Raw genomic sequence first — 14,118 nt, 5'->3', positions numbered from 1 at the left:
TCGGGGGAGATATAAACAAGGGAGATATAAACAAGAGAGATATAAACAAGAAGAAACAGGACTGAATAAACGTGTGCAGAAGGATCCTGTTGCAGCATCGTTCTTCCTGGCCAGTTGAGCGCGTGCAAGACTGATCAATAAGATTTTTCTGAGAGTCATCTGTACTATGGTAGGTAGTTGTAGACCACGGTCATTTATTGTGTAGTACAGAGTCATGGGATATCTCTGAAGGTACTGAGATATTAAATTGTTGATGGACATTTGAGCTGCTGCTTCCAGCTTCTCCACAGCTCTGCTAGGGTGTGAATACAGGCTGTTTTAAACCAAACTGATATTGAGGTATGGTTCCCAGGGCAACAGTGTTGAGAGAGGATGTCAATATCAAAGGGTGATTTGGGTCTTGTAAGCACCAGTCTAGAGAGGATCAATGTCCACCTTCTGGCGACAGGTTTGATCTTAGTTGGTTAACATGACAGTCAACTGGTATAAATCAAGATGACCCCCACATACTTGACCTCTTTTGGGTATTTTTAGTTCTCTGTTCTTCTGTCATGTTGTGATAGAGCCAGGGACCCCTTACCCAATAGTAGCACTAATCTGTTTGGACTTTCCAGCTCCCAGAATCATGAGCTAAATAAAGCTCTTAGATGTTCTAGCCTTAGATGTTCTGTTACAGCAATACAAAATGGTCTGAAATAGGTTTGTTATAAATAGTACTGTTAGGAATATAGTAGTAAGTATATTTTGGTAGCAATATGTGTAGTTTTGCTGGGATTTCAGACATACAGGGTATGAATATGTTCAAGGTTTATAGATTTTGCTAGACAGTTTTACAAAGTGAATGTATCTATATATACACTCAGACACCACGTGAATACAGACTGCATGCACAGCAGTGGTCTCTAGAGCCTACATCTCTAGTAGACTAGGCTGTCTAGGCTGTGTAATGTGTTATGGTATTCACACAATGCCTGAAATCATGAGGCGTCTGGGACATCTCTCTAGTTAAGCAACTATGCTTCCATAACAATGCGTTGGGATTCCTATTGCTCTTCATCTTCTCCAAACTTAATTTTGTCCATTTTTTCCCTAATAGACATTGAATAAGCATGTAGGTTATTCCTGTGACTTCAGTCTGCATGTTTCCGACCAACCATTATTCGTGTATTGGCTAGCTGGATATATTTGTTTGGGAAGTGTTACTGCATATCTTTTATCCATTTAAAAATTCCTTCATCTTACTATATTTGATTTTGTCATGTTTGGTCATTATCTCCGAGAAGCCTGTTCTTTTCTGATGAGAGACAGAAAGGGAGTGCATCTAGAGCAGAGTGGAGGAGGGAGGAACTGGGAGGAGCAGAGAGGGAAACTATGATCAGGATATATTGTATGAGAAAAAAAATCTATCTTCAATAAAAGAAAAATTGGTGTTTTTCCTGTTTTTGTTATTGATTTATAGTTCTTCATTCTGGATAAAAATCCTTTACTGATATATGTATGTTATGAGTATACTCTCTCACTCTACAGCTTGGCTACATTTTTTTTAAAGTAGCATTTTTAACAAACAGAGAATTCCAGTATCATCTATCTATCTGTCTTCTATCTATCTATCTACACGATCTCTCTATGTACTCCTGACTGTCCTGGATTTCAATATGTAAGCAGGCTGGCCTCAAACTCACAGACATCCCCCTGCCTTTGCTTCCCGAATGCTCTGATTAAAGGTGTGCACCACCACACTCACCTTTTTAGTTTCAATGTAGAGAAACTCAGCAATCTTTCTCTTCCTGAATAACGGTTTTTATACTGTTTGAACATGTCCTATCGTTATTCAGTAATGCTGGAACCTGACTTTCTTTGCTCCTTTCGTTTCTATCCTGTAGCCAATACTGTCCCCAGGTATACCTGATAGTACATCGGAGGGTCTGGAGAGGTGGCTTAGTGGTTAGAACTTTCAGAGTTTCATGGGTTCAGTTCCTAGTGCTCCCACCAGTTGGCTCACAACCATCTGTAACTCTAGCTCCAGAGGTATTTGACACCACCTATGGCCACTTCAATTATTCGTATTAATCCTCCCTCTCCCCTCCCCCCCCCACCTACTCACTCTCTCAAATAAACAAAACTAGTACCATTAGGATAAAGCATTCAACCCTCTCGGTACCAAGTTTCTCTTCTCTTAGACAATGAAGGGCCCTGTCCCTCCAGAGCCTCTTCTCTGTGTTGACAGCCCTCCAGTGGCAGAGTACATGAAGAAGAAGGGGTGGATGTGGACATACTCTGCAGGGGAACCCCAGCCCAGCTGGTGCCCACTTCCTACCCAAGAGTAGCAGGTAGCCAAGAGGCGCTGTCCAAGCCTTCCGAGGAACTTCTAAGTTTTACCATTTAGGTGCCTGGATGAAGGCACCCAGAGGGATGATTTTATTTAAGGTCTTTCTGCACAGCTCCATTAAATGTTAATATTCTATTCATAAAACAGCAGCTAGACTTCCTACCCAGTGGAAGTCAAGCAATGTTCTTTCTCAGCTCCAAATCCCACCATGGCTTCCCGTAACATTCAGGGCACACTAATTACATCGACCTATAGAGTGCCCATGGATTGCTTCTTTGATCTCATCTGCTCCTATTTTGGCTCATTTAATCTGCTCCAGCCATATCTCTCTCCTTCCTTTTCTTTGAACAGTGGGCATGTTCCTTCTTCAGGGGTCTCATACTCTCTGTTCCCTCTGTCAGGGTTGGTTTTTCCTAATGACTTGTTTCCCAAGCCATTCTAATCTATTCTCAAGTGTTACCTCTCAGTCAGGTTTTATCTGGCCACACTGTCTAAACTACCCTATCCTAAGAACTCATATTCACTATTTCTCTTCACTAAAATCCCATATATTTATTATTTTCTGACTCATACTTTGAGAAAACAAATTCCATGAAGAATGTGATTTTTTTGTGTTCTCATGCTCTCTCCCCCCCATCCTCCCCCCCCCCCCCGGTGTGTGTGTCTAGTTTCTCCTTTAATATGACCCCAGAACTGTGGGGCAGTGAGCTGTACACAGACAGCCTGGTCCTCAGTTGAGCACAGGCCTGGAATCCCGGTGACCCTAAGGGATATAAAGTGGCCCTGGCTCCTGTCACAGCTACAGCCTCCCACAGCCCTCCCGCCCCCAAAGAGAGGTGTGTGGCTATCAGTTACATAGGCAATGCCCCAAGCTCCTGGTATTCTGTGTGGACTCCACCCCCACAGTTACTTGGCAACAGCCAGGTATGATCCTCTCCACAGTTACCTGGCAACAGCCAGGATGGCCCAGCCCACTATAAAAGGGGCTGTTTGCCCCCTCCTCCCGCTCTTATCTCTTATTCTCTTGCTCCTTTGCTCCCCCTCTCTCCGCTTTCCCTTCTCCTCTCTCTCTTCATGTGGCCATTGGCTGGCCTCTACTTCTCTACTCTCTCCCTCTCTCCGCCTTTCTACAATAAATGCCCTAAAACCAGGGACTGTCTCATCTCATCGGGATCCGCAGAGCAGGTCTTCCCCTAACAAGCCAGGAATCTAACCCCACCACCAACCCAAGCCGCCCATGGAGCAAGCCCTCTGAGCCAGCCAAGACTCTCCTCCCCACACTAACCAGCTGGAGCTCTCCTCCTGCCTTTTCCCCTTCAGCTCCCAGGCCAAAGTCCACCTGTGGGTCCCCACCCATTCTCAGCTCTTCCGCAACATCCAGCAGCGACTGTGGTGTCCAGACCTGAGAACCTGACATCCCTGGCCTCCGTGGGGCCCAGGGACCCCAGAACTGGCTCTTCCCTGGTACCTAGCAGCGTCTGTGGTACCCAAGAGTTGGAGTCTGACTCTGACAGGTCCGTGGGGACCCCCAGACTGCCCCTTCCTCACCCCTGAAGCGGAGGTCCTGTGGCAAACTCCCTGCGTCCACCACGCCCAGCGACCCAGACTCGGGACCCCATTTTTTTGACCCACACAGAACCTAGATAGTATCTGGCACACTGTGACAATTTGGGGTGTGTGTGTGTTGTGTGTGTGTTTAATTTAAATGACAGGGTGTCTATCTACTCCCAGCTGACCCAGAACTCCTGTGTATACGAATCTGGTCTTGAACTCACAGATCTGCCTGCTCAGAGAGCTGGGAGTGAAGACTTGCATTACCATGCTGGCTCCAGTAGCTAATTGTATAAACAACAGTCACCCACGTAAAACCTTGAATGCACAAAGGCCTTCTAAAAGTACAGCGCACATGGCCAGTAGTGTGCCCAGAGCAGATGGTTTCAGTAGAACGCTGGGACTGAGACGAAGGTTCAGTAAAACTACAGGCAGAAGGGCTTCGGGAACTTGCCATGTCGTGTCTGGGGAGGGAGTAAGCAGTGGGCCAAAGGGTCACAGTTAAGGCAGCTGCTTTGCTATGCACAGTCTGTAGAGCTGAAGCTGTGTTAAAGAGGGGAAAGAGCTTGTCTGTCTTCCAAGAGCTTATCCTTGTACTTGATTTTATTCCAGACCAGCTGAAGCGGTCCTTCGGGAAACAGCATAGTCTGGGCACAATGGAGGGCAAAGATGAAAACCCTCAGGGGCCCCGGGGTGTGGCCAGTGGTAGACTAATTGCCTGGAACGAGCAAGGCTCTGGGGTCTACCCTCAGTACCACTAATAAATAAATAAATGTATAAGTATTAACAATTCAAGAAGAGGGGCTGGAGCGACGTCTCAGTGGCTAAGAATACTGAACCAGGACTCGATTTCCAGCTTCTCCATGGCAGCTCACGTCTCCCAGTTTTAGGGATCTGGGGTCCATTTCTGGCCTCTGAGGGCACTCACTGCATGCACGTGGTGCACAGACATGCATACGGGCAAACCACCAATGAAAATAAAAACAAATCTTTTTTTTTTTTTTTAAGTTTCAAGGATCTCATTATGTGGTAAGAGAGTTAAAACACCCTCCTCCCAATTCAGTAAATCTCATTCATCATCAGCTGTAATAGGGCAACGACAGTTGTGTTCTGTTTTCTGTCTGTCTGTCTGTCTGTCTGTCTGTCTGTCTATCTATCTAGTGTGCTTGTGTGTGCGCATGTGGAGGTCAGAGGACAACTTATGGGAGACAGTTCTGTCTTTCTACTATATGGGCCCCGGGGGATTGAACCCAGGAGGTCAGGCTCGGTGGCAAGTGCCTTTACCACTTGGTTATCTTGCTGGCCCATGTGTCTTATCTATTTTTATTTTAAGATGCTTATTTATTTTTGGTTTCCTCAGACAGAAATTTTATTTTGGGCTGGTCTTGAACTCATGAGCCTCCTGCTTCTGACTCCTAAGGCTTGTCCACTATGCCTGGCTAGTTATGTGAATCCGCAGACACACACACACACACACACACACACACACGCATGGTGTGAGCAGTTCATCCAGGCTGAATATCCATCTAGGCCTGTCTGCCACATGGCTAAAGAGCGCCAAACCACTGAGCTGAGGCTGCTCTTATGGATTATTGCTACTGCCTCATTAACCTCCACACACTCTCACCCATATCCCATCCCACACGCAGGACCCAAGAAAGACCTTCTCTATGCACGATCTCACTGTTGCTTCGCATCTCTCTCCCTGCCCTGTCCCCACACGCCAGTGGCATCTGGCCTCATGACACCACATCTAGTTTTAGCTCCCTGTCCAATCCCTTGGAAATGACAACTCAAATAATATTTCCCTTCTATGAATCTTAGCTTCTGTGGCGGTAGAGCCAGGATCTGTTCCTGGTCCCTCTGCCTCATCCAGCCCCTGATCCTGCAATGTCATCCTAACCTGAGCTACGTGGCCGGTGTTCATTCTGGGATGGATTGCTTTTCCTTCCTCAGCAATCACCATGTCACTCAGGATTCAGGGATTACAGCAACGATCCCAGAACTCCAGTGTGCAAGCTTTCTCTCAGCCAAAAGTGATTGGTATTGCTAGCCTGTCCTTCCCCTCACCTTGCTCTCAGCTCCAATGAATCAAACCACAGTGATGACAGGCCTGGGACAATCAATATGAAAAACAGCACAGATCCTGCCCGGCAGCAAGGCATTAGGTTGCAAACTGGATTTTAAAATTAATTTCTTAAAAAAAAAAAAAACCACTTTACAAGGCAATGAATTTCATTATGGCATTTTGATAATTGTTTTGTTGACCCTTCCCCAGTCCCCAACCCTTCCTGCTGGTCATCTCCCTCCCCCACTAGCCCCTTTTCTGCGCGAAAGCTTTTTTTTTTCTTCCCAAAACCAGAATGTACCTCGACTTGCTCATGTTTCTCTACCCTGGGGACAGATAAATTTCAAGGTCTCAGAAACCCATAAATCATATTTTACACAGTATCCTGGGTACATAAGTATTCAGGTCACTAAACATTTCCTATTGATGGTAATAAGATCAGCCTCACTCAGATGATAATAAAACACTCTCAGAAATGGGAAAAAGGAAGAAGAGGTGCGTTAAAGACTTCTCCAAAAAGCATGGAGATGCTAAGGACTTCTGTGATGATGATTACATGAAACCCAGGAGGCAGAGTCCAGAAAGGGTACAAGGCAGTGCTCGGGAGCCAGGGTGTGGATCTTCTGAAGGCAGAGAAGGCAAACACAGCAATGCACACAAGATTGTGAGTGGTCCTGCCAGACGCCATCAGAGGACCCATGCACTGACCCTAACAGGGAGGAAGCCTAGGGGAGTGAGGAGGGCATTGAAAGGGCACTTTGAGTCTGAGCATCTGACTGTCACTCCTACAGATATGGAAGGCGCCTTTATGCAGAGCTCTGAGATGGATGCAGAGCTACCATGGGCCCAGGGACAGCTCTGTATACTCTTGCTGAGTACTCCAAGACACGAATGCCTGCCTGTTCTTCATCCACACCCTTCTCAGGACTGTTTGTTTAATACATGAGCAACCTTGGAGGATCAGGTTGCATCTTCTCCTTTTCTCTCCTCTCTCACACACCTAACTTACTTATATCTCACGGTAAAGGATGTGAATCCTTTGGACTGAGTCTCCTCTCCTCGGCAGGTATAACTCACAGGCTACACAAGCATCCATCACGGGCCTTTCTTTCCTTGTCCTCTCTGGATATGAACTGTGTCCACAGTCCCTCCATCGTCCTGGGAGTCAACGAGTCTAACAGGAAGCTGCCTACTGTTATTGTCAAGAGTGTTGACTACTTTGGCTCTGAACCAGGGGGCTTTTGTCTTTTGCTAATGTTCATTAAACAGTAACAGGTGAAGTTGGAAAGGTGCAAGTAGAGTAAATGTCCACATTCTACACAATTTTTATAACGCATACTTCTCAGACAGCAACATTTTACTGAAGACTGTGATGGGAACTCCAGCATCAGTTTTGAGGTACAACAAGATGTCAATCTATCATCTATAACTATCATCTCCAGTAATAGGGAAAGAAAGCCTCAAAATAAAAGGGCTTATTGAACAAGGTTAGCTTAGTGTAGAACTTACAACATAAACCCTACTTTGTGCATGTCAGAGTGGGCACAGGAGAGCTTCCTGAAGGGCCTGAACTACTCAACAGTTTCAACAGTAAAGTTAGTGTGATCCTTACAGTTTAATATGAATATTAATAAATGAATATTCTTATTAATAAGTTCACAAATAATCTAAGTGAATTTTTATATTAAATATTAATACCTAGTAAGTTATCATATGGTTTAAAGATACTTGGAAAGCTATTTAGAAAAACATACTTCATATCATATACTTTATTCCATGAGAGCTTTCTCAGAAATATAGGAATGTTTGTATGACATTTACTTTTATTGTATGTGTATGAGTGTTTGCCTGAACATATATACCTGCGTACCCTGTGTATATGTGCCTGATGCCCTGGGGCTGGAATTTCAAGAAGGTGGGTGCTGGGAATTGAGCCAGAGTCTGCAGCCAGTGAGCTGTGCCCCTCCCACAGCCTTGAGTTGGCTAAACAAACCTCCTCAGACGCTGGAGCCAGGCCTCTGGACTTGCTACCTTTACATCTTCTTGCCAAAGAACTGAGAACTGCCTCCTGGAAACAAAGGGATGGGTCCTTGGGTTTCCCCACATATATTCAGGGCCATACATTAAAAATTTGAGCCTTGATCAGATAACTTTGTCTTGGCCTGTTATTTCTCACGCCATCCTTCCCACCCATCCCCAGCTTTCCTTTCAGGAACCCAGTGACCTGGGGCCCCTGGCGGCTACTGTGAGCCATCTCTCCAGCCCCAATACAAGCTCCTTCTCATGTATGTGTCTCTACTAACAAGGTGGGCATTCAGAGCTATCTAAGTTCCCACATGACCTTTCATAATTCTTCTTTCCTGTCTCTTTTTACCGACCTCACCCCCTTGCAGTCAGCTGCTGACTCTTCTGCTAACACAAGTTAGTTAGCAATGGATTACTTCTCTAGAACTTTGTGTAACTGGAATTATAAAAGTATTTTATTTATTTTTTGCCTTGTCTCTTTCACTCAGTATAACTATTTTCGGATTTAACCTATATTTTTCCAAATCAGCAATTCATTGTTTTTATTACTGATTAGTATTCTATCACATGAGCGTATAGTATTTTTTCTGTGTTCATTTTTTTATGAATATTTATGCTATCTCCAGCTTTGGGCTATTAAAATATGACTGCCATGAACATTGGTTATAAGTCTTTCTATAGACATAGAGTCATTTCTCTTAAGTAAAAACTCAAGAGTAAGATTGCTGGGAACTGAATTTTGAAAGAAACCAGTGGACAAGGTTTTCACAATAGTTTTACCACAATGCACTCTTACCAGCAGTGTGGGCCAACACATACAAATAGAAGAATTTTTATCAGATTTATAAATATTTCATTTCAAACCATGGCTTCTTGTTTATACTCTCAAGATTCTCTTTGGAAGACAAGTTGTTATTTCATTCTTATGAAGCTGATTTTTCAACATTTTCTTTTATAGGTTGTACTTTTGATATTTTATCCAAGGAATATTTTTTCAGTATCACAAAAATTTTCTACTATTTCTGAATAAACATTAGAGTTTGTGATTTTAGTTTTGAACGTGGTACATGGTGTAGGTCAAAGGCACTTCTTTGATGTGGGGATCTAGTTTTTCCAGTGTCCTTTGTTGAAGGGAGTGAACTTTACCATGAAATTGCCTTTGCTCTTGGTTGTTATCTGTGGGCCACAAAAAATGTGGGTTTACTTCAATGTTATCTTTGTGTCAATGTATATGTCTATATTTGCCAGTGCAAAACTGACTTTATTACTGTGTCTTTGTGGTAAGTCCTGAAATTGGGTGGGTCCTAGTGATTTTATGCTTTTTGAAATCTGAGTTGGGAATTCTAGGTTCTTCAAGTGAACTTTGGGATCAGCTTGCTGATTTTATATATATATTACACATGTTATATATACATATATGACATACATACATATGTGTATACACACATATATTGTATACATATGCATATACATTATACATACATATATTTGTACACATATATAATATACATATATGCATACACACACATATATATATATTGTATATATGTGTGCATATTTATAAAATGGGGGGATATAACTATGATTGGGTTTGTTTTAAAGATCTATTCCTTTGGATTTGCTATATAATCAGATTATCTGAGAGTAAAGACATCATAGACGTTTATTTGTTTTTTTTTTAGAAGTAGGTCCCTTTTAAGGCCTTATTGTTAAAGACATCATATACTTGAGTCATTGAACATGGAGAAATCTCACTGCTATTCAACTGGAAGCTTAATCCTTACTAGTATCTTTCTTAGTGCTGGGAGGTTTTAGTCGTGCTACCTCAGGGGAAAAAGACAATTATCAAGCTAACCTAACTATGAACCCTGTGAGCTACAGAATTGAGCTTTCTGAGAAGACATACCTGTGTAACAGCAGAGGGAACACTATGGGAGTAACTGTTTTTAAGTGGATTTGAGACCTAGTCCATGAAAAGGAACCTGTCCCTGAGACTGTCAGCAAGGTCCAGAACCTACGGATTGTTAGGTCATGGGCCCCGGGGGGAAAAAGCCATACTATTATTCTGCTAAATCAACACAGCAATAAAATGGCTCCTAATGACTTATTGGTTCAGCCATGGATCAATACATCACTCAGCCTTCGGCGTCTTCTTGTAGGTGGCAATTTATACAGAGCTTCACAGCTGCTCACCATGCAAACATGAGGAGAGGGCTTAGCCTTAAATGGGCTGTCTCATATATCAAAGCCCCCACCTCAAGGCTCATGGATCTATGAGGAAGAGGGTCAGAAAGACTGTAAAAGCCAGGCATAGTAGTAGATGACTTCAGGGAAACTGCTTCCTAGACATAACCGGACATGCATACATGCACACATACCCTTATGCATGCAGACACACAGACAGACAGACACACCCTCAGACTGAAATGAAGCAGATCATCTGATTGTTTTTGTTTGTTTTTGAGACAGGGTTTCTCTGTGTAGCCCTAGCTGTCCTGAAATTCACTCTGTAGACCAGGCTGGCCTGGAACTCAGAAACTCGCCTTCCTCTGCCTCCCAAGTGCTGGGATTAAAGGCGTGTGCCACCATGCCTGGCTGAATTATTTGATTGCATTGTTGCTCCTTTGAACAAATTTCATTGTCCAAGATGGCACTTTTTAAAATGGGCTATTTTATCTTTCCTTTCATGAGCTACTTCACCACATAATGTATTTTGATCCACAGTGTTTATCATCTTGTTCTTTATAAATACTCTGACTTAATAAATTTCATATATACAGCAGTTATGGTTTTCTAGAAAACCATGACTAATAGAGTAAGTCCCAGGTATCCACACGGCTACAAGCATCAGATCCTTCTCACATGGGCCTCACTGCTGGGCAGCCTACAACGCAGCAGCCTAGAGCAACCGAGAGAAGAACAAGACCCAAGATGGAAGGTGTCATTTCATACCCTAACAACTAAAGGGGCACACTCCATGGTAGTCTCAAGTTAAAAGCATCATTTCCTTTTGGGGGGGAGGGATGTTTAAATTTTTTTCTCTGGTGTCAGAGGACAACTTGTTACAGCTAGTTCCTTCTACCATGTGGGGTGTCAGGGATCAAAATCAGGTCCTCCAGCTTGGCAGCTAGATCCTTTATCCACTGATCCACCTCCCTGGCTGGGAAGGGAGAGACTATCTCAAACTCTCTATAGACAAGGATGACTTTGAACTCCTAATAGTCCTGCCTCCCGCTTGAGCTCTGGGATTACAGGCAAGCATCTGGGTATACATGATGCTGAGGACTGAACCCAAGGCTCTGTGGATGCTAGGCAGGCACTTTGTCTACTGAGCTGCCTCTCCAGCCCAAAGTTTCTTTCGTTTAAGTGAACAAAGCTTGCCCCAGAATGCTTTCAGCTACTGGTTTACTGGGAGCAAACCACATGAGAGATAATGATATCATTGTATAATTTGCTGACAGGGCGCTAGTTTACATTATAAAAATCGTGTAGGTCTCTACCCCATACTCATGCCCTTTACGGTTCTTTTCTTGGCAGCACTCACCACTTGGATTTAAGCATCCTTTCTTCCAAGACCACCAAGCACACTTACTGTATCCATTATGTGTCAGTCTGTTTGAAGTGTTAGAGGCACAGTGGGAAGCATGAGAGACAAGGTCCCTATGGTCACTAGCTTTGCAGTAGGGGGACCCTAGCTAGGCCTAGCCGCTCTTGGTGCCAAGATGATGTCAGCATTCTGGATTTCACAGTTCTGGTTATAGGGGTTGAGACTCTAGGCAGGAGGCTGCTTACCTGTTCTTCCTGCAGCGAATTGTGAAAGCCAGAAAGAAGAGCACCAGAAGTAGCCCACAGCTGAGAAAGGTCCACATAATCCCCAAGAGGGCAGGAGACAGTGGGGAGGCGGCTGTACTACTGTGCTGGGACTCAGTCTGGAGGCAGAAAAAAAAAAAAAAGGAGAGGTTAATAATGAGGGATCACGCCTTTAATATGAGCCCTCACACTCAGGAGGCAGAGGCAGGCGGATCTCTGAGTTCCAGGCCAGCCTGGTCTACAGAGCAAGTTCTAGGATAGCCAGGGATACACAGGGAAACAAAACCAAAACCAAACAAGCAAAAGAATAAAGGATCTATAGATGGCACCAAAGTAGGGCCATGCTTGTGCTACATGGACAGTTCCTCCTCCTCCTCCCTCTCCCCCTCCTCCTCCCCCTTCCCCCCTCTTTCTGCCCCTCCCCACTCCTCCTCCTTCTCTACCACTACCACCATCACCATATTTATGTCTAGTCCCATGGCATCTATATAACGCCCCATGGCTGTTCACTTACAATGGTTGTCTTGCAAAGATCATGAAGGGGTCTCCGATCCAGCTCTTGACCAGGAAAACTGTCACAAAATTCAGAGCAGTTGATTTCTGGCTCCATGTCACCCCATGCACTTCTATGGGCATCTACTCAGTCTTGGCTATTCCCAGTCAAGGATGCAAACCGTTCGCTGAAGCACAGAAACAACTCGAGTCTTTCTGCCAGAGGCTCCATCTCAGAGTTGCCTCCAGAGTCCAAATCCAGGATTAAAAAACAAATGGCTCCAAGTAGAAGTGAAAGGTTGTTTCATTAGTCTCCTTCATCATGCATATTTGAAGAGCAAATGTTCTTCAGCTGGTTCCTGGCTCCCAGTGGGTAGCACATGGTCAAGAGTGGGCATCTCAGGTCATAGAACGAATTGATTCTGGCTCACCACCAGAGGGCAGTCAGCACTCCACGTGCTCCCACACTGGGCCCTGGAGGGAAGCAATCAGACTGGTTAACAAACATGCACACGCAGGTTTAAAATGGTTTTAGTATCTCAGCTATACATGGTTACATTCTATCGTGTGTAGGTATATGCTTATAAATATCGCAACATTTTAAAGTATAAATGTTACTTTTGATTCATAAGGCACATCATCCCCTTTTCCCTCCCCCAAATTCATGTCCTAAGATCTTTCCACACAGTTCCTTGCTTAACCTCTGTTTGATCCTAGGTGATTCTGGGATCAAGGGCCCATATTGTCTCTTGTCTCTCAGGATGAGGAAGAGCCTTCCATGTCCAGACAGCTGAGTTGCCCAAAACGTGTACTGGTTTTTATCTATTTATTTAGTTTTTTAAAAAAAGATTTATTTATTTATTATATGTAAGTACACTGTAACTGTCTTCAGGTAGCCGAGAAGAGGGCATCAGATCTCATTACAGATGGTTGTGAGCTAGGATTTGAACTCAGGACCTTCGGAAGAGCAGTCAGTGCTCTTAACCTGTGAGCCATCTCTTCAGCCCCCATATTTATTTAGTTTTTAAATTTAATTAAACATTTATTTTTACTTATTCACTTTACATCCTGCTCACTCCCGGTCACCCTCTCCCACAATCCTTCCCCCACCCCCTCCCCTCTTCTCTGAGCAGGTGGTCCCCTCCCCTGGATATCTTCCCCACCCGGAAACTTCAAGTCTCTTTGAGACTAGGTGCTTTCTGTCCCATTGAGGCCAGACATGGCAGCCCAGCCAGAAGAACGTATCCCACATATAGGCCAGAGCTTTGGGATAGCCCCTGTTCCAGTTGTTCAGGACCCACATGAAGAACAAGCTGCACATAGACAACATTTGTGTGGGGAGGCCTAAGTCCAGCCCATGCATGTTTTTTGGTTGGTAGTTCAGTCTCTGAGAGCCCTGGGGGTCCAGGTTAGTTGACTCTATTGGTCTTCCAGTGGAGTTCCTATCCCCTCTGTGTACTGGCTTTTAAATTGTCAGAATCACGGAGCTGCCATGGGTTAGTTGGGTTCTAGGGAGAGGGGCTGAGTGACCCACTGAGGAGAGATTATTACGCTCAGAAAATATTCATAATATGAATACTGTGATCAGAAGAGAAGCCAAGACAGACACCTGCAGTCTCAGTGCTTGGAAGGCCGAGGTGGGCGTGTAGGAGTTGGCCAGCCTGGCTACAAAGCAAGATGTGCAGAAGAGAGGGAGGGGAGGAGAGAGAAGTGGATGGGGCATGTGGTCCACGGGTCACAGACTGGACATGCCTGAGTCTTATCCCTACATTTGAAAACAAACCCATCTTTTAATAGAAAAGATAGATTTGGGGTTAGTCACAGGAATGTAAGAGGTTGCCAT

General features: G+C 44.3%; 1 protein-coding gene across 2 annotated transcripts in view; it reads right to left on the bottom strand.

Moving 5' to 3' along the window:
• Gpr156 (G protein-coupled receptor 156) overlaps positions 1 to 14,118 on the bottom strand; it is a 91,346-nt gene that overhangs the window by 47,414 nt on the left and 29,814 nt on the right. For both annotated transcript variants that reach the window (XM_011245894.3, NM_153394.2), the window contains exons 2-3: positions 12,298 to 12,749; positions 11,766 to 11,902 (exon numbers count right to left, since the gene is read on the bottom strand). In XM_011245894.3, coding sequence (XP_011244196.1) covers positions 11,766 to 11,902; positions 12,298 to 12,393 — 233 coding nt within the window. In that variant the 5' untranslated portion in view covers positions 12,394 to 12,749. The remainder of the gene's footprint in view (positions 1 to 11,765; positions 11,903 to 12,297; positions 12,750 to 14,118) is intronic.

This window comes from Mus musculus, chromosome 16, assembly GCF_000001635.26.
Source record: "Mus musculus strain C57BL/6J chromosome 16, GRCm38.p6 C57BL/6J".
Classification (NCBI taxonomy): Eukaryota; Metazoa; Chordata; class Mammalia; order Rodentia; family Muridae; genus Mus; species Mus musculus.
Note: the sequence above shows the minus strand (reverse complement) of the source record. Positions and strands in the feature narration are given on the sequence as shown.